This window comes from Typopeltis vanoorti, chromosome 6 (genome assembly GCF_054136105.1).
Source record: "Typopeltis vanoorti isolate ZY-2024b chromosome 6, IOZ_Tvanoo_1.0, whole genome shotgun sequence".
NCBI lineage: Eukaryota > Metazoa > Arthropoda > Arachnida > Uropygi > Thelyphonidae > Typopeltis > Typopeltis vanoorti.
The window spans coordinates 5,672,346-5,696,487 of record NC_143554.1 but is presented as its reverse complement, the minus strand read 5'-3'; the positions used below and the strand labels follow the sequence as shown (position 1 = coordinate 5,696,487).

The 24,142-nt window shown below is 33.5% G+C and overlaps 1 protein-coding gene across 3 annotated transcripts in view; it reads right to left on the bottom strand.

Annotated features, from left to right (window-relative positions):
• Nucleotides 1-24,142, bottom strand: part of LOC150105259 (leucine-rich repeat flightless-interacting protein 2-like) — a 308,848-nt gene that overhangs the window by 92,414 nt on the left and 192,292 nt on the right. For all 3 annotated transcript variants that reach the window (XM_090394023.1, XM_090394022.1, XM_090394021.1), the window contains one exon: nucleotides 13,348-13,576. In XM_090394023.1, coding sequence (XP_090250149.1) covers nucleotides 13,348-13,576 — 229 coding nt within the window. The remainder of the gene's footprint in view (nucleotides 1-13,347; nucleotides 13,577-24,142) is intronic.

The window sequence follows — 24,142 nt, the reverse complement described above, 5'->3', positions numbered from 1 at the left end:
TTCTATTTTTTATATACTTAAAAAATTTATTCATTTTTTGCTATTGTAAAAATGGGGGAGGGGGGGTGCTACAAAATTTATGTCTTGCAAAGTGGGCGGTGGCCCGAAAAAAGTTTGGCAACCTATGGTGTAGATGATGATGGTAGTTGCGGTTTGTTGTAGTTGGTAAATTGAGTGGTGCAGACAGAGAGTTATAGAGTATGTGCACTCGATGAGTCTTTAGACTCCCTGGAAGTGTCATGTAATAATAAACACAGAATGTTCCATGGAGGTCTTTGGAGAACCTTGTTCACAATTGTGAATTTATGGATGATCTAACTCTCAGTCCATCCACTATAATTGTATGATAGGTTTACAATCATTTGTTGCTGGGATTCACATAAAAAACTTACCCAGAAACAAATGAAAAAGAAAGAAAAGGAAAGCATAATGACAGAAAGAGAAATGATCCACATGCAAAATATTATAATCAAAAACAAAGTGGAGATGTGAAGCAATAAGAGAAACACTGTCGAGAACAATATCATCTCATCACCAAATTGGATTTTTTCTCTCACTAAACAGACAAAATGGCCAGAGAACATGTGTAATTAACAAACAAAAATATTTCTGGCCTTTTATGATGAATCTTGAGATTCATGGAGGTGTCATGTATTGACATTAAAACAAAAAAATTTCCTGCCATTATAATTACCTTTTACATTATCATATTAACAATCATTAACTCCACCATAGCAAAACTAATTTCCAATAATCAATAAAACTAAAATTTTGTCAGAAATCACTTAAATCTAATAAGATACCTAAGGAAAGAAAGGACATAACTAAAATTCAGCAATAATTGTATGTCCTTTACATAAGCACAACTTTAATTATGTTTTCCCTCCAAAGAGCAAAATTTTCAGCCTAGTTTCATGTCTATCATCAGTTCTTATGCTGAATATTTTATAAGAAAATGGAATACAATAATCATATAAAACCAGAGTAGAACATTAGGAAGTTAATAAGAAAAGAGGCTTAATGAAATTTATTATGAATCTTCTTCTTTAGCATCTTTCCATCCAATGATGGATATAAAGCATTGGATGGAAAGCATTGTATATCCAGTCTTGGATATTAACTTTCCAGTTTGGTTCATCTTTAGTCACTGTCCCATCTCATGTCAAACCTTTGTAGATCATTCCTTTATCTTTTTCATTTTGTGACCTTTATCTTTTTCTCTGGTGACCTTGCCTTCTCTTGGTATCTACTCAGTGCTTAATTTTGTCTGCCTTTCACTTGGCAGTCTACTAATATGGCCAACCAATCTCCATTTACATGCTTTTCAACACTTCACAATATCTTCTACTCCAGTCATCTCTCTACTTCTAGTATTTCTTATTTGATCCCTTTTTATTATGTGGAGCACTCTTCTCTCCAAGGCTCTTTGGGTCACACAAAACCTGTCTTTCTGTTTTAGTTGTTGCCCATGTTTCACTTCCATAGGTAAACATTGGAATAACTAAAGAGCTTTCTTTTTAGTCATAAGCAAGAAACCAATTCTTAATTCAGCACTTTCTTTAAATGGGAAACAAATAGAAAGAGTGACAAATTTTAAAATCAAGGATGCTGGTTAAATGAAAAATGCAATCCAGAAATGGAAATAAAAGTTAGAATTGAAATGTCAAGAAAAAATTTTCTCCTGATGAAAATCAACACTGCATAATCGCAATTTAAATTTAGAGCATAGAGTACGTATGGTTAAATGCTATGTATGGTCTCTACTGCTGTTACAGTGCAGAAACTTGGACCTTGAAGACAATATCAATAAAAAAAAACTTAAAGCTTTTCAGATGTGGTTATAAAGACGAATGTTAAAAATCCCACGGACAGCAAAAACTTCCAATAAAGAAGTACTGTAACAAATGGAGAAATCACGTGAACTTTTAGATACCATAAAAAGAAGGAAAACTGCATATCTTGGTCACCTACTTTGTAATGAAAAATATAAGATACTTCAATTGATTATAAAAGGGAAAATAAATAGAAGAGGACAAGGAAGACAAAGAAAATCTTGGCTGGCAGACATCATATAGTAGACTTGCATGAGCCCTGAGAAACTGTTCAGAGTGGCTGAGGATCGCTCAAAATTTGCCAAGGTGGTTGCCGACTTCTGATAGGAGATGGCACTCAAAGAAGAAGAAGAGGAATATTCAACCAAAATGCTTTAATGCTTTGTTTCCTTGTGTGATTCTTCCAAATTATATGATGAATCAAGAACCTGAAATGACCATTATATTCTTGTTTTTATTCTTTATTCAAGTGTGAGCAAGTTTATGCATTACAATAAGGCTACTTCCATATGGAAGCAAACAAATTGCCTAGTTTGTTTGTCCACACTTGGGTATATGGCAATATACACATCTGAAAGGAAATGTGTTGTGCATTATTGGATACGGGGACAATATGATAAGAAGTCATCTCCCTCCACATACAAGTAGTCCTATCATGAAATTATTTGATATGCAAAACTTCTGTTTACTTTGGTAAAGGATAAAAACAATTATACTTGACAAGAAGTCAATAATTTACTTTCTGAGTGAAAAAAAACTTGTTACAAATTTAAATGATTAGAAATTAGACAATAAGAAGTAAGTTAGCAAAGGCATCCTAAATAAAAGAGAACATAACAATGACTTAAAAGTAAAAATAAGAATCAACTAGCATAGTATTAAAATTTCAGTATCAACTAAATAAATACTGGAAAACAGCTTGAGAAACTAAAACAAAATCTTACTCTTTTGTTAAAATAAAATCTTTCTAAAAGAGGAAGATTGTGGGATTTGTGGTAAGATGCAAAAATGTCATGAGGAAAATATAAAGAGAAACATAATCAGCAAGATGACAAGTGGTACAAAACATAGGTAAGACAGATAATTTCCATGGTAATGAAGGGGAAAAGCTGATTATGAGATGAGTAAAAGGAAGAATGATTATAGATAGATAACCTGAATGGTGCATAGAGGAGTTGATAGAAGTAGAAGAAATACAACAATACCTCACATAATGTATTTCAAAAGACATTGATTTCACTATAATGCAGCATGTAATTAGTGTAAATGCATTACAATATATTTACTGTAATTTCATCAAAAAAATAATTCTATTGATTGCACTGACATTATTCATTGCATTGGAGCAGCAATGTGTTATACAGAAAAAAGAAAAAACTGTGAAATGTGTATTAGTATTTTTCTTATTTTAATGCATTTCTGTTCTATCAATGCTTAAAACACATCAAGAGGCTAACTGTATATAATAATGTATGCAATATTTATATTAAAGCAAATATGCTTTAATGTTATATTACAAAAACATTCTCAAATGTTCTTGTTCATATGTATTGCATTAAAAGAGAGTTATATCAATCCCTTTCTTCCTCTTCTTCTTTTCAGCCATTTTCTGTCCACTGCTGGACGAAAGCCTCCTCCAGTTCCTTCCACCTTTCTCTGTTCTTGGCAATGGTTGACCAACTTTTTCCAACAAAATTTGACAATTCATTACTCCATCTTCTTTTAGGATGGCCTCAGCCTCATTTCCCTTCTTTTGGAATCCAGTTTGTTAGTATTGTGGTCCATCATTCATCTTCTCTTCTGGATAGATGTCCAGCTCATTTCCATTTTAGTCGCTTGTGGTGAACAATGATGTCAGTGATACAAGTTTGGCTTCTTACCCAGGTGTTTCACTTCTTATCTTTTAATGTGATGCCTAGCATCAACCACTCCATTTTTCTTTGAGTTGTTGCTAAGTTTATTTGCCAGTGCTTTTGTTAGAGACCAAGTTTCACAACCATATGTGATGACTGGAAGTATACACTGGTTAAAAGCAGAGTGAGACATCGTTGTTTAGAAAAATGCTTTTCAATTTTCTGAGTGCACTCCAGGCAAGTTGAACTCTTCTATTTATTTCCATTTGAAGTCCATAGTTTAGATCAATGAGATGACCTAAGTATGTATATGAAGAGACTCTTTCCAAGAAATTGTTTTCTGTTATTATGTTTTTTGGTGTTACAAAATGATTAAACATGATTTTAGTTTTTTCTATGTTTATTTTTAGACCAACTTTTCTGCTTTCATGAAGGTCTTCTACCATTATATTATGGTCTTCTGGAGTGTTTGCAAAAATTATGATATCATCTGCATATCTTAGGTGTGTTAAGTTTCTTTTGTTAATTTTTATACCAAGGTTTGTCCAGTTTATATTATTAAATATTTCTTGAAGGACTGCTATAAAGATTTTGGGTGACAGAGAGTCTCCTTGTCAGACACCTTTTTCACAATTGATATTTTATTGCTACTTGTGTGCTACTCTTCTAGGTATAGATTTAGTAAGTTTGTAACATGTGAATTATGTTGTTTCCTCCCCATTTAATTAATTCTATGTGAATTTGGTCTTCACCAGGACATTTTCGGTTTTCCATTTGTTTTAATGCTTGTTTTATTTCGTCTGAAGTGAATGGAGGAATGAATTCCAGATGTGATGGGAAAGAGTTATTTATATTTGATTTATCTATTAAAGGATCACTATAGAGTTATCATTATTATTACCCAAGACCCTATGGAGTCAAAGATTCATCTAGGAGGTCCTTTTATCAAACACACAGCTCATCATACCATGCTTTAAACACACTCAAATTCTCTGCAGACACCATGCTCTCAGGCAAGGCATTCCAATCATTCACAACTCTGCATGAAAAAAATCTGCTTCTCACTCCCCCTATTCACACCCTCCTTATACAGCTTCCAGGGATGACCTCTGGTTCTCCCCTGATCTCCCACTATTTTCTGTAGAACCTCTCCAGCATTGATCCTATAACAACCCCTTCATAACTTATAGGTCTCTATCATATCTCCTCTCCTCCTCCTGTCCACACTCTGCAAGTTGCATCTTCTCAATCTTTCCTCATACTCGACATTCCAGAGGTTAGAAACTATCTTAGTCAGTCGCCTCTGGACCCTCTCCAACATCTTTTCATCCTTCTGAAAACCTTCTGGTTTTCAGAAGGATGAAAAGATGTTGGAGAGGAGACCAAATCTGGGCAATAGTCCATGTGTGGCCCAATCAAAGCCTTATACAATGGAACAAGAATCTCCCTACTTCTACAAGTCAGTATCCTCCACATCATTCCCAGAAGCCTTTGTGTTGTCTTCACAATTTTGGCTATGTGTCCCCTAAATTTCAGATCCTTATCCACTGTCATCCCCAAATCTCTTATTTCCTCCACCTCAGTCAATATATCCTCACCAAGCATAAATTCTGCATCCCATTTTTGTTTTTCAAATTTTAAAACCTTACATTTTGCAACATTGAACTCACATCTTTATAAAATTTTTCTAGTCTGCTTAAGATTTGTTATTGGTTCCTTATTGTAGTTCCATTCTTATCTTTTATTCCAGTTATTTGACTTTTACCAACTGATAAGTGTTTTCTTAGTATTTTCATATTTTTATTGTTTTCATTTGTGTCTTTATTTTTGTAGTGTTACAAGATCTTATTTCATTTCTCATCTTTTTCCTTATTGTCTTGCATAGTTATTCATATTCTATTTTAGAAGTTTTTGTCTTGTTTCATATTTCGTCTCTTTTTTAGTCGTTATAAGGTTTCCTCTGAAAGTTTATGGTCTTTTTGTTGTTTGTTGCTTTTGATTTCTTTGGCTGCTGAGATTATTACTTCTGTTAGGTTTTTTCTTATTTTATTTATGTCTTCTTCAAATATATTTATTAAGTCAGTTTTGATCGAGTTTTTCTTCATAATCCTTCTTCTTTTTTTCAATAGGTTTTAAGTCAAAACTTCTTGATTTTTTGTTGTTTAGTCATTTTATTCTATCCAGATTTGGGGTTTATTTTAATTTTGGCACTCTCACCAGTTGGTGGTCACTTCCTGATTTTACTTGATTTAGTACTGAGGTATCTTGAACTATTTCTTTATTATTACACAGTATATAATCTATTTCATTTTTATTTCTCAATTTGGACTTCTCCATGTCCAATCCCTTTAATAATGTTAAATTGTCATGATCTAGTTTGTTTTTCTGTATCAATACAGTAACTGTCTGTCTGGAATGCATCAATACCGAAACCTTGCTCTGCTCAGCGTGGTGTCAGTATTTTTTGCACGCATTAACCACACTATTTGAGGTATTACTGTAGTTGAATTATTCAGCAATTACACTTCACGTGTGTGTATCACCCATATGGAGAAAATGCAGTAACTGATGTGACAGGGACTGAGATGAGAACAAAAATAGATTAACTAAAGGTGTTAAAAATATTAAGAAATCTCACTATGAATACAACTATGGAATTGGATATCAGGCAAAAGAAAACGACTCGAGAAATGTTAGAGACCTTAACCAGGCTGTGAGTGTCTCAGCCTGGAAGAATGTTAATGGAATAGAAAGAGGGGCAAAATAGTTCCGTTACATAAAAGAAGTTCCAAGACCAGTGGTAACAAATTATAGACCTATCTCAGGAGCAGTAGTTAAGGTACTGGAAAAGGTTAAAGACAGAATTTAGGAATGGAGATATGATACTCTGTGGACAGACAGCATGGCTTAGTAATTTACTCACTTTTTATAATAAAGTAATGATTGAGTTAGATGAGAGAAATAGCCCTATGATATTACTAGATTTTGCAAAGTCATTTGAGAGGATACTGCATGGAACCATGGTATATAGGTTTGCAGCAAATGGAGATAGATGTGAAGATGGTAGCATGGATAAAAGGATGCTGATAAGCAGAGTAGTATAAGGTGGAGTTGAATCAAAGATAAGGAAGGTGACCAAAGGGCTCTCTATTTGGGCTTCTGCTGCTGCTATTTAGTTTGTACATCAATCAATGATACTAGGAATGATTTGAGGGGGAAAATTCAGTTGTGGAAAAATACTGAATGTGATGTACAGGTCCTGCAGAATGATCTAAATAGGCTGGGGTTTTGGGCAAAGAATAATAGCTACCAGGTTCTGTAGTTAAGTAGAAAAACTGTGAAATATGTATTAGTATTTTTCTTATTTTAATGTGTTTCTGTATTCTATCAACACATAAAGAAGCTTACTGTATATAACAATATATGCAATATTTATATTAAAGCAAATATGCTTTAATATAAATATTACATCTATTGTTGATCTGTTTCCCTAAATCCTTATTGCTCATCAGATATTTCAAATAATTTATTATATTGCAGGCACAATTACTATCAGTAAGAAGGGCATATTGTGTAAACTAATGGTGATAGAATGATAGTTTTTCTGATGCAGAAACTCTCCAATTTACTCTCTGCTCACTTTTACTCTGCACAGAGTAAAAGTGAGCTGACCTGCTTTGGCTGATTCCTTTTTTATTCAGTGTGATTCAATTTAACTGGCTTCCAGCCTTACTTATACTGTCAAGAAATGTCTTCCCCCACCCCATAGACCTTTGATTAAAAAAAAAGCAGTTCTGAATCAAAAGTATCAAAATCTGATCTGTACCCTGCACTGTAAACTACTGAAACAGCTACACTATTGAATGTACACCATGAACTGATATTAAAAGTTAAGAAGTTAAAAAATGTGTAATGACAATAACAGCAACCAGAAATGCTTACAGTTAAATGGAAATACTGTTTTGTGAATTGTAAGAATTTTTATTTTTATTTAAATTGACTGAATTGTTGAATGAAAGTAAACAAATGACTGATTTCACATTCCATGCAGCTTTTGATGGCCAACAGAGAAGTCCTCAAAAAGCTTGTTGCAGTGCCAGCAAAGGTTGGTTGATTAGTAGAGCCTCTGCTACTAATGGCTCATGCAAAAAGTTAATCAAGTTTGAGCGCAGTTAGTAGTTGGAAGGGGATCAATCATTCAATGCTGTTGGCACACTCTCCCTCAATGAGTCTTTGGACTCCCTGGAGGTGTCACATAATAATAATAACAATAATAATAAAAGTTGATCAAAATCAATGCAGTCTTAATTTGTTGTATCACTTCATTTGGTGTCATTACTTTATCAGAAGAAACATAATGCTTACTCAGCCTCCTATTCTTGTCTTCTTAAAATGCAAAACAATATAACTAAAAAATAATAATCTCTTAAATACATATGGATGTATATATTTTAATGAAAATAATTATGACTATATAACTGAATTTTAAAATAGAAAATAACTAATTTATTTCCAAAGGCACTACTAATTTCGTCTTTATAGAAGACTTCATGAGGTGCATAATACATAAAAGAAAAAAAAAAGAGAGATACATAAAAACATTACTCAGATCCATCACCACAGTTCTAAATCATTAACAGATTGTTCACATTAGAATGAATTCACAGACTAGCTGCGCTGTTGTTCTTGAACACAAGGAAGTGCTCTCACAACAGAACATAGTTAAATAGCAGAGGAGTAACAATCAGAAAGGTTGGAGCTGAGGTTGACATTAAGGTGAACAGGATTTAGTGTAATTTTTGCTGATTCTAAGATTTTTCTTTCAAGTTCATCAAAGCATTTGTAAATGATTTCAGATCTATCCAAGTTTACTGAGTGTATAGTGAATTGACGGTCATTGGGATCAGACGAATTAAGAACATAAGTGGATAAGGCTGTGGTCCTGGTTCTACCATAGGTGACATCTCTGAGATGTTTGTCAATACAAAGCTCAACTGAACTCTCTGTTGAGCTTTGTATTGACAAACATCTTTTTCCATAATATAGGGAATTACAGCCACACCAAAGACACCTGGATACTTCAAATTGTTGTTTAAGTTTTACTGAAGCCAGGATTGAAAGCTTTATTAAGGTGGTGAATAAGGTATAAATCTTATATTTCTTGAGGATTTTGCAAATTTGTTAGAAATAGAGCTGATATATGGAATGGTGATATAACTTTTCACATCACTATTCTCTTCAGCACAGTGTGTGTGTGTAGGAGAATTAAACAAGATTTTAGAAATTGACTGGTTATGATAACCATTTTTCTGAAAAATTGATAAAAGCAGCATTAATTATTTGGCAATCTCTTCTTCATCAATGATGAGAGTATGTACACAGGTTCCTAAAGTAGAAATGATACAAAATTTTGAGGTGAATGATGGCACTGAGTGTAAAGATATCTGCTGGTATGTGTAGGCTTTCTGCAGATAGAGATTTTTAGTTTTTCAAATGAAAGCGTAAGTTTTACATCAAGAAAAGGAAGCAAACTGTTAACTTCTAGTTTGTAAATTTTATCCTGAGATGTTGGTTATTAAGATAGTTCAAAAACTCTTGGAGTGATCTATATATTATTATTATTATGTAACACCTTCAAGGAGTCCAAAGACTCATTGAAGGAGGGCACCTACTATACAACTCTCCACCAACTACAACTAACCGCAACTACACAAACGCCATCTACCACCACCACTAGTATTTCCACAGATAATCACAAACATCCATGCCCAAAGCAGGATTCGAACCCACAGCCTTTTGGCTGGAAAGCGAATACGCTAACCACTCGGACAACCAGGTCAGCAATATGTATATATATACACACACACACATTTTTTTTTTTTTTTTTTGAAACAGATAGTTTCAGAAATGAAATAAAAAAATTAGTGTGTCTATTTTTTAAATTCTCTCAGCTTATAGTCATTTAATCTGTTTCAAAAACATCTCTCAGCCAAGTAAATCAATAATATCATGTGCACGCACGCACGCACGCATACACAAAGTTAACCCTTGAAGAATATGGGTTTAAACTGCATGGTTCCATTTATATGCAGTTTTTTTTTTTTTTTTTTTTTTTTTAAATAAATATATTGGAAGATTTTCGGAAATTTGCGACAATCTAAAAAAAACTCAGACGAACCGTGTAGCCAAGAAATATCGAAAAAAATTAAGAAAAAATTAGGTATGTCATGAATGCATAAATTATATGTAGACTAGTCTATTTTATCATTTACTATCATAAAGTACACACAAATCTATTTTTAAAAGTTAAAATGTATCAAAACTTATGCACACAAACACTTATAGACCACACATGGCCATTTACAGTTGAGAAATGTAAACAAAGTAGAGATACAGTATTAAAGCATAACTGCATAAAATTAACTGTTATTAATTAGTTAAGCCTCCACAGTTCAGTCGTAAAATCTTGTAGAGAAGGATTTTAGAATAAAATCTCTTCTATACTGATTTTACTTGGAAAATGAAATCAATTTAATATACTGGTAATTTGATTATTACTTAACTCAAATTTTATGTAATAAACCTGAAAAAAGGTGTTAGAATAAATTGTAATAAGAAATTGTATAGACAAAGAACGACTCAGATGGGATATAAAATGTAAGACCTGAGGCCAGCGCAACTCACAAAGGTCAATGATGTATGGGGTTACCCGACTTGACTCAGTGACTGCCGGGTGGCTGAGAAGACCCCTTCAAGAAAATCCAGGCAATTGAATCTGTAAAAGTTCCAAGGTCGGCACAGCAGAATAAAAGGGGTCCAATCGATGGAAACGGGACTTTTTCGGCCGGACTTTCGGTGCGAGCTATTGGTACGAGCCTTTTGGAGGCTAGGCTTTCCAGTTCCGGTTTTCCTTTCTTGCTCTAGCTACAAGGAGTTTCCAGTGTGTCCTACTGTTCCAAGGACAGGGATCCACGTCTTGCCAGCCAAAGCTCGATGATGATGGGAGGCTCGTATTAGCAGTGGCGATCTACTCCAGAGTCCCACCGCTACATTTCTTGACGATCACCGCCTGTGAAGTATCATCGATGTCGTAAAAAGTGCCCATGTGTGAATTTTACCAGAAAGCAGAAGAAGGTGTCAACGATCTCTAGGATCTTGTGTAATGAACTGGATGACAAAGTAATAAGTAACGACTTTTGTGTAGGACTTATTTAGATGTGAAATTAATGGCAAAGACTGCTGAAATTTTTTTGTTTGTTAGCATAAAGAACAGTAGTAAGGACAGAAAGCTGATTTGTTGAAAATAATTGTGAAGTAAGATGCAGAGTTATAAGGAATTAGATAATATTGTATAATGAAGAGGGAATAGTATGTGAAAGTTCTATTAAGCCTAATATCATATATAGTCTGAGTTAAATTAATGTAAAGTATGTGCAAGTCTGCTCCCATGTCTGAATTATACGTGAGCGTATTTATTGCATTAGTCATTAAGCTTATAAGAGAATTGTTTAAGTAATCTAGTGGAGAACCAGACATGTGAATTTTATGTTTTTTCCATGTCAGTTTTGATTAGCGAATTTGAGTTGGATTAATTTAGTATGTGTAGTGTAAACTTTTTTTATGTATTTTGATTTAGCATGAATAAACTGTTTTGTTTGTCAAATAACTTGCCTGATTCTGTGCAACCTTAAGAGCAAAAGTAGCCATGACTGACAAACAGTAGATTTAAACATGGAAATATCTCTAATATTTATCTCTAAGTCAAACATTGCTTGACTTAGAGATAAATATTAGAGATATTTCCATGTTGTGCTGAGCACTTTTTTTGCATGCACTGGAAGATATACAATTCCTCTACGCGATCTCTGATGACGCAGTCTTAAATACAAATAAATTTTCAGAGATCATTGTGAGCAAAAGCCAGCTATTTAGACAAAGGAATTGGCTCCAGCCAGAGGCAATTTCTACATTCTGAAATACGAACACGTGAAGTATCATAATCATGACCTTGAGAGGGGAGGGAAAGAAATTGATAGACTGAAAGGATTAAAGGTATAGTCTATTTCAAGCAACGAGATTAAACTCAGAGTAAAGTAAGTTAAGTTAAGATAAGTAAATTAAATAGGTAAAGAGAAGAAATAAAATATTGAATATTGAAAGTACAAACATTTTAAAGTGCAATATAGATATACAATATAAAAATATCAATAATTTACAGCCAGTATAGATGAAGCCCTTTGGTTGAAAAGACCTGGGTTCGATTCCTGTCCACAACATGAGGAACCTTTATTTGGTCTATTTCAACAAAAGGTGAGTTAATCAGTCTTGAACGGAGATGTATGGTTTTTTTTCCCTCACGGTAACTCGGGTTTTTCATTCCTCAGAATAGGTAAACTGATCCCATGAACACACAGCTACAGTCATAAAATACTTACGGCAAGAATCACAATGGGAAACTATCTTGCTTCATATCTCCCTGATATATCAGTTATCTCTCAGAAAAGAGGAGGTCACAAGATAGGATTAATTATTTTCTTTTAGGCTTACATGGTGATCCAAATGCATTTTTGAAAATTATGGAGACAACTACCGTGTTTGAATAAAAACTTTAGTTTAATATAACTAAAATCTACATTCGACGTTTCGACTTTTATGTCAAGGTCATCTTCTGGAGTGTACAAATATACACAGGAAACAAGCTATACTACAATCAAACTGGTTCGTTAAAGACACTGACCAACCGCTACCACAATTGTTGGCCTGACCTCTGGTGAAAAAAAAAAAAAAAAAAAAAAAGAACCAGTTTGATTGTAGTATAGCTTGTTTCCTGTGTATATTTGTACGCTCCAGAAGATGACCTTGACATAAACGTCGAATGTAGATTTTAGTTATATTAAACTAAAGTTTTTATTCAAACACGGTAGTTGTCTCCATAATTTTCAAAAATGCATAGGATTAATTACTTTAATTAGCATAAAATAAAAATTTTATAACGATTCATTCATTAGTGTATAGGCTATGCTACTGAGAAGCAATTGTTTTGATTGCACAGGACTACCATAAAGGTTCTTTTTCTTCTTTATTAATGCATGAATCGTTATACCTGTAAATAAATATGAATTTCTTTTTAGTATTACCTTTTCATTTTTTATGTCTGATGTTAGTAATACATAAAACATCTACAGTTTTGTACCTATTAAGACAATATTGATGTAGGTACTGACAGACATACGATTCATCTTGTAAACAGACAACATAAACTTACAGTATCAATAAATACAGTACTGTACATGTGTTTTCACTTCCTTAGGATTTTCTTTTCTCTAGCTTACTTTATTATAAGAATATTAATACATGCATACCATAACAAAATCCGTGTTAATTGATTGTTTATGTTATCAGTAAGACTTCCAGTCAAACTGAAATGGATATGGACAGAACATATTACACAGATGAAAAGATAATCACCCAGTGGCATCCATATGAAGAAAGATGAATGCCAGGATGACTAAAGAGAAGATGGAAGAACAACCTAGTGGAGAGGGCTGGAGAATGCTGGCATAGGGAAGCCATCAACAGAGAATGATAAAAACAAATGGGAGAGGCCTATAACCATAAATGGTAATAAAAAAGAGCTTATAAGAAGAATTATTATCACTTACCTAAAGATCCTGTTCCAGCCTGTTTAAGTATTTCAGCACCAGTCTGTGACACTATAGCCATTTTAAGAACTTTATGTGGTGGTTTTGAATGTGAATTGTTTCTCTGATTATTTTCAATGAACAAATCACTTTCATTTTCATCTTCATTTTGTTCCATTTCTTCTTCTTCCTCCTCCTCTTGATTTTCTTCTGCTTCCTCTTCTCCTCCAACTAGAACCAGACCATACTCCTGGTGGAAGTATAGATTTTACAATTATTAATTGTAAATAGTGAAATTTATCATCATACTGTATATGAAGTATATCAGTATGGAATACTTGGAAATATCACCACATATATCCATACAATTATTTATGTGTAATACTATCCCTCTACTTATTTTATATGGTATGCTGTCATGAAATTGGGTAATGAAATTCTGTTAAGGAATTATTTAGTGAAATTATTATAATATACATAATTGCATTATAATGGATGTTCAAGAAAGTTTATTGATTCTTGTGAACTTTAATAGGGTGTTTTCATTGACAGGTGCATGTACAGCTGTCAATGAAACTTGTAAACTTGAAAGTTGCAAACATACCTCGCTTTCTTTTAAAATGTCTGACTATACATGAAAAGTTGCAAGAAATATAGTACATCTTTCTATAGTATCCTCTTGCCCATATTGCATATGGGCAAGAGGATAAGAAAGTAATGTTGTTGTTGTAATTGAAGTTTTAATGGAACGAAAGAGGAGGAAGAGGAGATGGTTTGGAATTTGACTGTAAATGGGTGTTCATCAGCAGATTCTCTAATTCTTATGGTTTTAGAAGATAGTGGAGGAAGGATAGTGGCCAGTTCAGAGAGCAGAGTCCATGAAAGTAACTGGAGAACACGCATAAAGCAGAAAATGAACATTTGTGAGAGTAAGTTGGAGTGACTCAGAGAGAGCGAGAGATAGAGAGGGGAAAGGATCAACTGGATTGTCTTCTTTTGAATAGCATCAAGTAATATTAGGGGGGAGGGGAGGGATCTGGGTGCAGCAATCCCAAATATGTATGCAGTAGTATGAAATGATCACTAATTAACTGGAACCTGAATGGCATCAAGCAATCTTAGAGAGAATATGGGTGCAACAACCCTGAGCAGTATTCCATGGTTGGGTGCATTTGGAATTTATACAGTGCTAACAGTTGTTTGGTGAGAGTGTCTTGAGAGAAAAATAACGCGGTTTTTGGATGGCTGCAGAAGTTATGGATGAGATGAGTATTGTCAAAATTTATGGAAAGTGATGCACGATCTTCCTTGCGAGAAATTACACAAAACTGAATTTTTGGTAGTTTTACAAGTCTGTCTTTGCCCCACTAAAGTGCAACGAGGAGATCAGAGTTTAAAGCATTGATAGATTGATAGGCTTTTAATAATTGGGCACTATATTTGTCAAAAAGTGGAATGGAATGGAATGGAATGTACTGTCATCAGCAAAGCTATGGACAGGATTTAAATTCTGTGAGGTCATTTATATTACAATAAGAAAAGAATAAAAGTACAAAGCTGTGAGGTAGTCCTGCACTGTTGGGGAGATCTGAGAAGGAAACCATTTACCATACAAATGCAAGTAGAGAATCTAGCTGACAACCTTTCTATGGCTTGAATCCAAAGATGAGGCATGGAGGTCAGATCAGCTGTGGATCAAGAGTAGCAATATATATATATATATATATTACTGGTCACTAATTAGCTGATCTGCCTCCAAATGATGAAGAAGTTGGTTGCTGACTTCTCGGGATTTTAAGAGAACTGATATGTGGGCGGTTTTGAAAGTTTATTTTTCACTTGGTTAGACTATAATAAATTTAGTTTAATCCTTTATCCAAGTGTGAGCAAACAAAGTTTGCACCTGAAAGTATCTTCAGGACTGGGGTAAGAAAAATGAAGAAAGGTGGAAGAAGATAGTGAAGCAGGCATCGGACATCAATGGGCAGTGAGCCCATGGTTCGTGATGATGATGATGAAGTTATATTCAAGTAAATACTATATATCTCAATCATACTCCCCCCCCCCATACTTCTCCTCCTCCTATTCATGAGCCTTTGCAATTTACATTTTCTCAATCTGTCCTCATATTCCACATTCCAAAGAACAGCGACCACCTTTGTGAATATTCTCTGGACTCTTTTTAACGTATCCTTGTCATCATGAAAACCCAGTGACCAAATCATAATAATCCATATGAGGCCTGATCAAGACCTTATACAATGGCATCATAACCTCTTTATTTCTGCATGCCAGGGTCCTCCACATCATTCCCATCATCCAATGCAACATCTTCACAACTTGTGCAATGTGGCCCCCGAATTTCATGTCCTTGTCCAAATCACTCCCAATCTCTCTCATCTCATTTCAGTTACTGATCCAACTCATATACCCATTCCGTCTCTAACAAGATGGAATGGGTCACCATGGGGAAAGAGATCCAAATGCCCCTCCATTGGGGGGGGGGGGGGAGAGGACTTCCTCAGCAATGAATGAGATCACAGGCAGCTCACTGCTCAATAAACTTCATCATCAAGAAAAGAGAAATTAAGAGAAGAACAGAAGGCTGCAGTGTTATTAGAAAATTTAGAAACCACATTAGAAAACTATGTGCCATGACAAAGAAAATAGACTGTGAAAGAAGGAATATGAAAAAATTGAAATAGGAATAAAAATAAATGGCATTAGAATTAACAATATTAGATTTGCTGATGATTTGGTGTTCATAGCAAATTATGGCTTAGTATTAAAGATAAAACCAAGTATATGGTGATGTGCAAAAAACAGCAACAAAACACAAATTTAAGAGTATCAACAGGATTCATTTAAAATGTAAAGGCTTATAATTATTTAGGAGTAATGATTACAGAAGATGGAACAACAGTTATAGAAATAAAATCAAGAATAGCTAAGGCAAAATAAGTTTCTTACTAATGACCTCTGGAATAAATAAACAAACTAAAATAAGAATAATAAAATCCCATGCATGGCCCACATTGAATTATGGATATGATATGTGGACAAATATACAGAATCCATAATCAAGAAATTGCAGGCCTTTGAGATGTGGTGCTATAGGAGAGTACGTAAGATTTTTTGAAACAAGAAAAAAACTAATGAAGAGGTACTGAAGTTAATGGGAACCAAGAGAGCACTCATGGAAGACCTTATAAAGATAAAGTGCAAGATGACAGGACACATATTAAGAGAACTGGCAGGGAAAATGTCTCTGCCAATACTGGACGAAAAATTAAAAGGAAGAAGATCTCCTCTAAATGAAGAACTTCTTGGGTTGATGATGTGAAGAAATGGATGAGTAATGAGAGCTATTACGAGATCAAAAGAACTAACTATGTCTAAAAAACAAAATGAAAATGAGACAGAGAAGGTGAGGAGTGGAAAGGTATGTGACAATGATAAATATAACAACAGAAATGCTTACAACTTTAAAAAAAAAAAAAACTGCTAATTTTTAATAATGTACTAGAATGAAAAAAATAATAATAAATAAATAAAAAAACACCCAGACGATGGAAAGAAGCATAATTCCAAAGAAAGGACTCAGTGTTAGCATCTACAAAAGTTTTTTCGTAAAATTTTGAGAAATAGGATTAAAAGTGAAACAGAAGAGATATTACAACATCGATGAGTTGGCAGTGTATCATTTTTTTTTTAAAAGAAAATCATTGAATTTAGGAGTACAGAATTTAGAACTTCATTAGAACTAAATTTTATAGATTTTTCCAAGGCTTTTGATAGTATTGATAATTATTAGAAGCTATGAAATTCCTGTGAGATAATTAAATGTATAAAGAAAGTAAAAGTTGTGTGACTGAACAGCAAGTAATATTAGAATGATTTGAGAAAAGGATTGGAGCGCGCCAGGTCTGCATATGTTTAACAATAGCCATTGAATGGATTATGAACAAGGCCACAAGTGGCACTGTGCATAGCTGGAGATCAAGTTGGTTGTGTAGAGTGCCTTCCCACAATGAATTCTTTGACTTCTTGGAAGTGCTATGTAATAATAATAATGAGAAGAATAAAATGGAGTCAGTCTCTCATCACAGCTTTAAAATGTAGATTAGGCAGATAATATATTCATAGTGAAGAATTTATGGAAACAAAAACGTGTCAAAGTAATTACATTACTTATAATTAAGAAAATAACACGATGTTTCAACCTCTGCATCAAGTTTATCATCAGGAAAACAAACGTACACAGGACACAAGTTACATGACACTACATAAAAGTAAGATAAATCTAAATGCTTTGTTAATCATTTACCTAGCCTGACCTCTGGTGAAAAATTAATAATAAATAAAATATATAAAATGTGTACAATATACAAAAACGTTATTATTATACAGGCACCTCCATGGAATCCAAAGATTCATAGTGGGAGATCCAATCTATCATACCTCTCCTTGAACCCCATTACTAGACAAAGCACTCAACTGACTCTGGCAATCCATTCCACTCAATCACAATCCTCCAAGCAAAAATTCTAGTCCTCACATCCCTACTAACCATACCATTATTCAACTTCCAGGGATGACCCCTTGTTCTGGTTCCTATAGCCAAGTGCTGAAACATTTTCCCTGTATCTATCCTATAAAACCCTTTAAGCAACTCAAATGTTTCTATCACATCCCCTCTTTTTCTTCTATCAACCAACTTCTGCAATTCACACACCTTCAATCTATCCTCATAGAGAACATTCCAAAGGCCACTCACAATCTTGGTCGCTTTCCTCTGAATCCTCATCCCCAAGAAACCCAGGGAACCAGACTTGAGCACAGTAATATAGATGTGGACGTATTAAGACCTTACAAAGAAGAATAACAACTTTCCTATCTCTACTTGGTAATGTGTTCTTCAATAGCCAAGTAATCTTATGGGCTAATTTAGCAACCTCAGCAATAAGTCTTCTAAACCTTAACTCTCTGTCTACTACCACCCCTAAATCTCTACCTTCATCTATTTCCTGGAGTACAGTGGCATCAACGTAATACACAGCTCATAATCTATTTATCCCAAAATGCATAACTTTACATTCCTCGACATTAAACTACACCCATTAACTTTTGTCCATACCGACAGCCTATTTAAATAGTCCTACAAGCTCTCCACATAACCTTGATTAACTATTATTCTAATTTCCCATAATCAGCAAACAACTGAATATTTCAGGTTATTTCCTATATCATTAATGTACAAATTAAACAGGCAATGGTCCCAGCACTGAACCTTGTGGCACACCACTAGTCACCTGTTTTTGCCTCAATTCTGTCCCTCCAATTTGCCACTTTTTGAAATCTTTCCAGCAGCCACCTCTCATCCACTTAACCAGTATCATATCCATCTCCATTTGTTCTAATTTGCATAACAGAGTTTCATGTGACATTCTGTCAAATGCCTTTACAAAATCCTGCAAAATCATTGTGTAGCCATTTCCTTTATCCAATTCAGCTGTTACTCTACTATAAAAAGTTAGTAAATTACTAAGGCTTGACCAATCCTTCACAAAGCCGAGTTGACCCTCACACAGTATCATATTTTTATCTACCCATTCTTGAATTCTCTTTTTTACCAATTTTTCTAGTACTTTTACCACCACGCCTGCAATTTTAGTCTGTAATTTGCAACTGCAGTCTTAGAACCTCTTTTATGCAAAGGAATAATTTTGCCCTCTGAACTTGACAAGACCTGAGACTTAAATCAAAGAAACTAGTCAAAGGCATTGCCTGTTCCTTTGCGCATTCTCGCAAAAACTCTAGCTGATATCCCATCTAATCCCATAGCTGTATTTACATTGAGATTCTGCAATATCCTAAGAACTTCCAATTCATCCATCTCTGTTCCCACATTAGTGTCTATTACATAGGTTAAAGCAAGTAACAACCTCACTAGGATGATATACCAGTGCAAAGTGGTCACTCAGTAACTCAACTATTTTATCTGCTTCTGTCACCTCATGACCATCATCACTCATTAAGGTTAATCTTCCATAGTCATTCTTTCTCTTACTTGCCACATAATGAAAGAACTCTTTTTGATTTCCTTTGGCCTGCTCGGCTAGATTCTTCTCATTATCTGATTTTGCCTTCCTTGCCATGCTGGTTACTTTTCTTGCTTGAGCCTTATACTGTTCATGAATTTGCTGGTCACCTTTCTCTTTTTGTATCCTCCGCAGCATTTTCTTCTTTTGCAGCTCATGCTTAATGATATTACTCATCCATCTAACTCCTACCCGATTAACCTTCCCTAGATATATAATTTAATACTGCTTCCTCTAGATCAGCACTTCCCAAACTGTGGGCTGTGGCCCCCTTGGGGGCCGTTAGTTTTGTTGAGGGGGGGGGGGGCGTGAAATAATGAAAACAAATTTAAAATGTTTCAAGACTAAGTGTGCCATGTCAAATGTGTATGTAAGATGCTAAAAATGTAATATTTGCATTTGATTTTTGCAATATTCGCTCTGTATGTTTTGTATTGAATATAAATACAGCAAATGTTATAATAATATATGTCTGTAATATGATTTTTTTTTTTTGACCATGAAATATTTTAATTTTTTCAAGGGGGCCTTTACATCCAAAAGTTTGAGAAGCACTGCTCTAGAGTAGTTCCACAAATACCCCTTCTTGATTGAATATTCCTCATGTTTTACAATCTCCCACACTTTCACCAACTGAAGGCAATGTTGTCACGTTGGTTATGGATAGGGCTTCTGGTTCTATGACTAGGTCCAATACTCTCCCACCTCTATATAAATTAACAAAATAAAATAAATTTTTTATACATATCAGATATAATAATATACAGATGATAAGAAAAAAAAAATCCTGTAAATAAATAAAAATCAACTGTTATAGCGGAACTACATTAAACCCTATCTCTACTGTCCTCTTATATTAAGGTTTTCTTGTGTTGGAGCCTGCTATCATATTCTGCATGTTATAAATTCCAAGAATCTGGAGGACTCATTTGCAACCTATAGAACATGATGGTAGAACCCCAACACAAGAAAATCTTAATATAAGAGGACTATAGAGATATGTTTAATGTAGTTCTGCTATAAAACTTTATTTTTATTTATTTACAGGTTTTTTCCCTTTATCAGTTTTTTTTTTCCCTTATGATAAGGAAAAACAAACTGATATGTATATCTTACTTTTGTAGTATCATGTAGCTTGAGTCCTGTGCATATGTATGTTTTCCTGATGATGATGATCTTGATACAGAGGTTTGAACATCAAAGGTTATTTTCTTAATTATAAGTAAAGTAATATTATAAAGTAAAAGAAAATATTACCCCAAAGCGGGTTTTTGTCTCCATAAATTCCTCACCATGAATGCTGAGCACCCTGTAACCTTAAAAGAAAGGAATGCAGATAATATAGTTTCAATATTCATCAAAACATACTGATAACAAGTGAAATCAGTACCATTATAAAAGACAGCTGAAAAAAAAAAAAAAAAAATCATATGGTAGAAAAAAATTAAAACTGACCAACATATAGTACAAGAATCACAACTTAGTATAAGAATATTCTACCTGAGAACTAATATTGATTAGTGAAGGTGGAACTGGCAAGGATATAACAAAAATGAGTGACAAAACCAAATCCTACTTTCTAAAGAATGCAAATAAAAATATTGAATAACATATGGAAATTGTCCAAATATCATGATGAAACCAAAATATAAATCATCAATAGCAATGTGATGACCATATGATTATATCAATCACAGGACATGGATATTGACAAAGAAAAAGGAACCAAAATAAGTAGCTTTCAAACTCTGAAGTGTTTGTGTAAATGTTAAAAATATTTTGGTCACATATATAAAAAGACAGAGCAAAGAAGTATCACCTGTGAAATATAAAGATACAGGTGGAAATAGGCTGAACATGTACTTAGAATTGACAGAGAAGAAATTTCAACAAATTTCCATGTCAGACACTCCCCTACAAGAGTGTCTGACATGGATCCTGAAAGGAAAAATGTCAAGTCCTATGCTAACTTGGCAAAGAATGACAGAAAAAGAAAGACAGATGGCTAGTTGGTAGAGCTGAAGAATTAGTTGTAAAAACAATGGCTAACTGGAGATAGATTTTGACTTTATGTGCTGCAAATTTAAAGAGGATAAGTATGTAACTGTTACATGTTTAAAAATATTAAATTCCTTAATTTCAGTGTAACATAAAAGCAGGCAATTAAATTTTTTTTTTCAGAGTAATATAGTACAAAGATAAGCTAAATGCTATATAGCTATAATGCTCAGTTTTTATTAATATAATTATAGTAATCTGTTCAGCCTTTTTAATGTCTTGCTATAGAGTAGTTTTTTCCCCACACTTTTAATAACAGAGGCTTATATAAAGCAGTATGTGTACACAATGAAATGAAATTCTGTTATATGTTGAAGGATAAATAAAATAATAACTAACCTCAATTCCTTAATTCTATATCTATTATAAAAAGTGTATATCTTAATCCACCTTTGCCACGAGTTGCCTCAGTCGTGAAGGTACTTCAGGCACAAACTTTGTTTGCTTACACTTGGATAAAGGATTAAACTAAATTTATTATAGTCTAACCGAGGGGGGGGGGGGGGAACTTCCAACATCTTTCTCTAAACCCAGAGTAATTTAATAATAAGGTGAGACACCTTTTGGCAACTCGTATAGGTAAATATGACTTCTCCATTGTTTCCACCTTAGTATCACCACCTCTGGGTCTGGCTCCCACTGACAAGACCTAAATAAAGGTCAAAACTGGTCTGGGTAGTGGCCTTCCCGTAATGCATAGCATTATACATGTCCATGTGGAGATGTGCTTTGCATTATGGGAGATACTAAGACAAGTAGTGATGAGAGCTTGGTCCACCTTTGCCACGAGTTTCCTCAGTCCTGAAGATACTTCAGGTGCAAACTTTGTTTGCTTACACTTGGATAAAGGATTAAACTAAATTTATTAAAAGTATAACATTTTATAGATCATAAATATGAATGAATTATGACAGAGAAGTAATTTCATAAAAGATAAAATAATTTGCAGAGAAAGACTTGAAAATGAACTGGGAGAGTGAGAAACACACATATTCATGGTGCAGCTCTCAGTACATTCTAGAGCAGAATATGTTTTTAATTTGAGAAATATAGGTATTTATAAAATACCTATATTTCTCAAAATTATAGCAGTCAAACTTTTCTTCCAATTTTTTTAGTTCATGAAATTAGACTTACAGAGAGTTTTAACAATGTATTCTATAAAATACTCAAAGGAATGAAAAATTTTATACTAGATGAACAAAGAAAAATAACAGAAAACTAATTAAATGACAAGATTAAATTCACTTTTTTTTTTATTTGCATCAAAATGGAGTATAACATATAACTAGATATTGTAATATAAATTTATTGTAATATAAATTGCAAATGTTAACAAATAATGTAAGAATTCCACACAGTTGCCACAATTTCTAGAGCTGAAGATATACAGTATTTTTCTCCTTATTGATCAAACTCTGCCAAACTATCTTAAAAAAACACCCTAAATTGCAAAACTATTTTTGGTTTTCCAGAAAAACAAATTTAGATAATCAGTAGTTGATCTTGGTGATGATCCAAACAAGACAAAGTATGGTTTCTCTGTTTCTATACACAACTAAATAACACTGAGGACAAGGTGACCTGAAAAGTTACTCTTAGCTTAGTTACAAAAAAAGTGTGAAGCTAAAAAAGTTTTCTAAACTTTTTTTTTTCTGAAACTGTTACAGATCCTTTTTGTAATCCCAGAAAAATGTAACTGAAAGAGCTGAATTAACAAAAAAATGAAATTGATGACAGTTTCAATGCTGTCAAAATATTTCACTATGTTTTCTACAAGTGTATTAACCTTGAATAATGCATTAAAACTTATTTCACTTACCTTCTGGATGTTACTGAGTTAAATAACAAGCCTGCTAACCACAAAATTAATATGCTACAAAATACTAAATAGATGGACTTATTCTAACTTCTTCTAATAAACACTTCAATTCAATTCAATGTTTTAAATATGAATGTCAACTTGAAAGCCAAATTAAAACACTAAATGATAATTGTAACTTAACATTTGAGTAACACCAGTTTACTAGATCTTACATGATGACTAACAAATTAAATTATAAGAGTGCTGTATGTTATATAACCAGTGGTTATATAACATTTTTGTGGTTATATAACATGATAACTAAGGGAATTGATGCAAATTATATGACATATAGTCTCTAACAACAAATACAAAAACTAAGCTAAATCATTAGAACAAGTTTCACAATTGAGCATGAGACGTGTGGTCATCATTATTATTTAATATCTGTGTTTGTGGCTATTTATAAGTCCAATAATTGCATCTATTCATTTTTTAAATATTTTCAAAGAAGGTGATCTTAATATGGGAAATTTAACAAAAATAAATAAATAAATAAGTCCATTAAGCTATATTAAAATAAATGCATGTTTAATGCCTACAAAAAATATATTTACATTTAGGTAATTGCTGTAGGCCTTTGATATTCATAATAATGTAAGCTAAAGCTAAACGGTATAACTAACACCAAGAGGAAAAAAATACATTTATTAAACTCACTAATATTTTGCTGGTTTTCTATCCAGCATCATCAGAGCACAATGAAACTGTGACAGGCACATAGCACTAAACAAGGTAATTGTAGAAACAACTTAAATTGCAATGCACAGCTTATGTCCTTATGTGGTGTTCT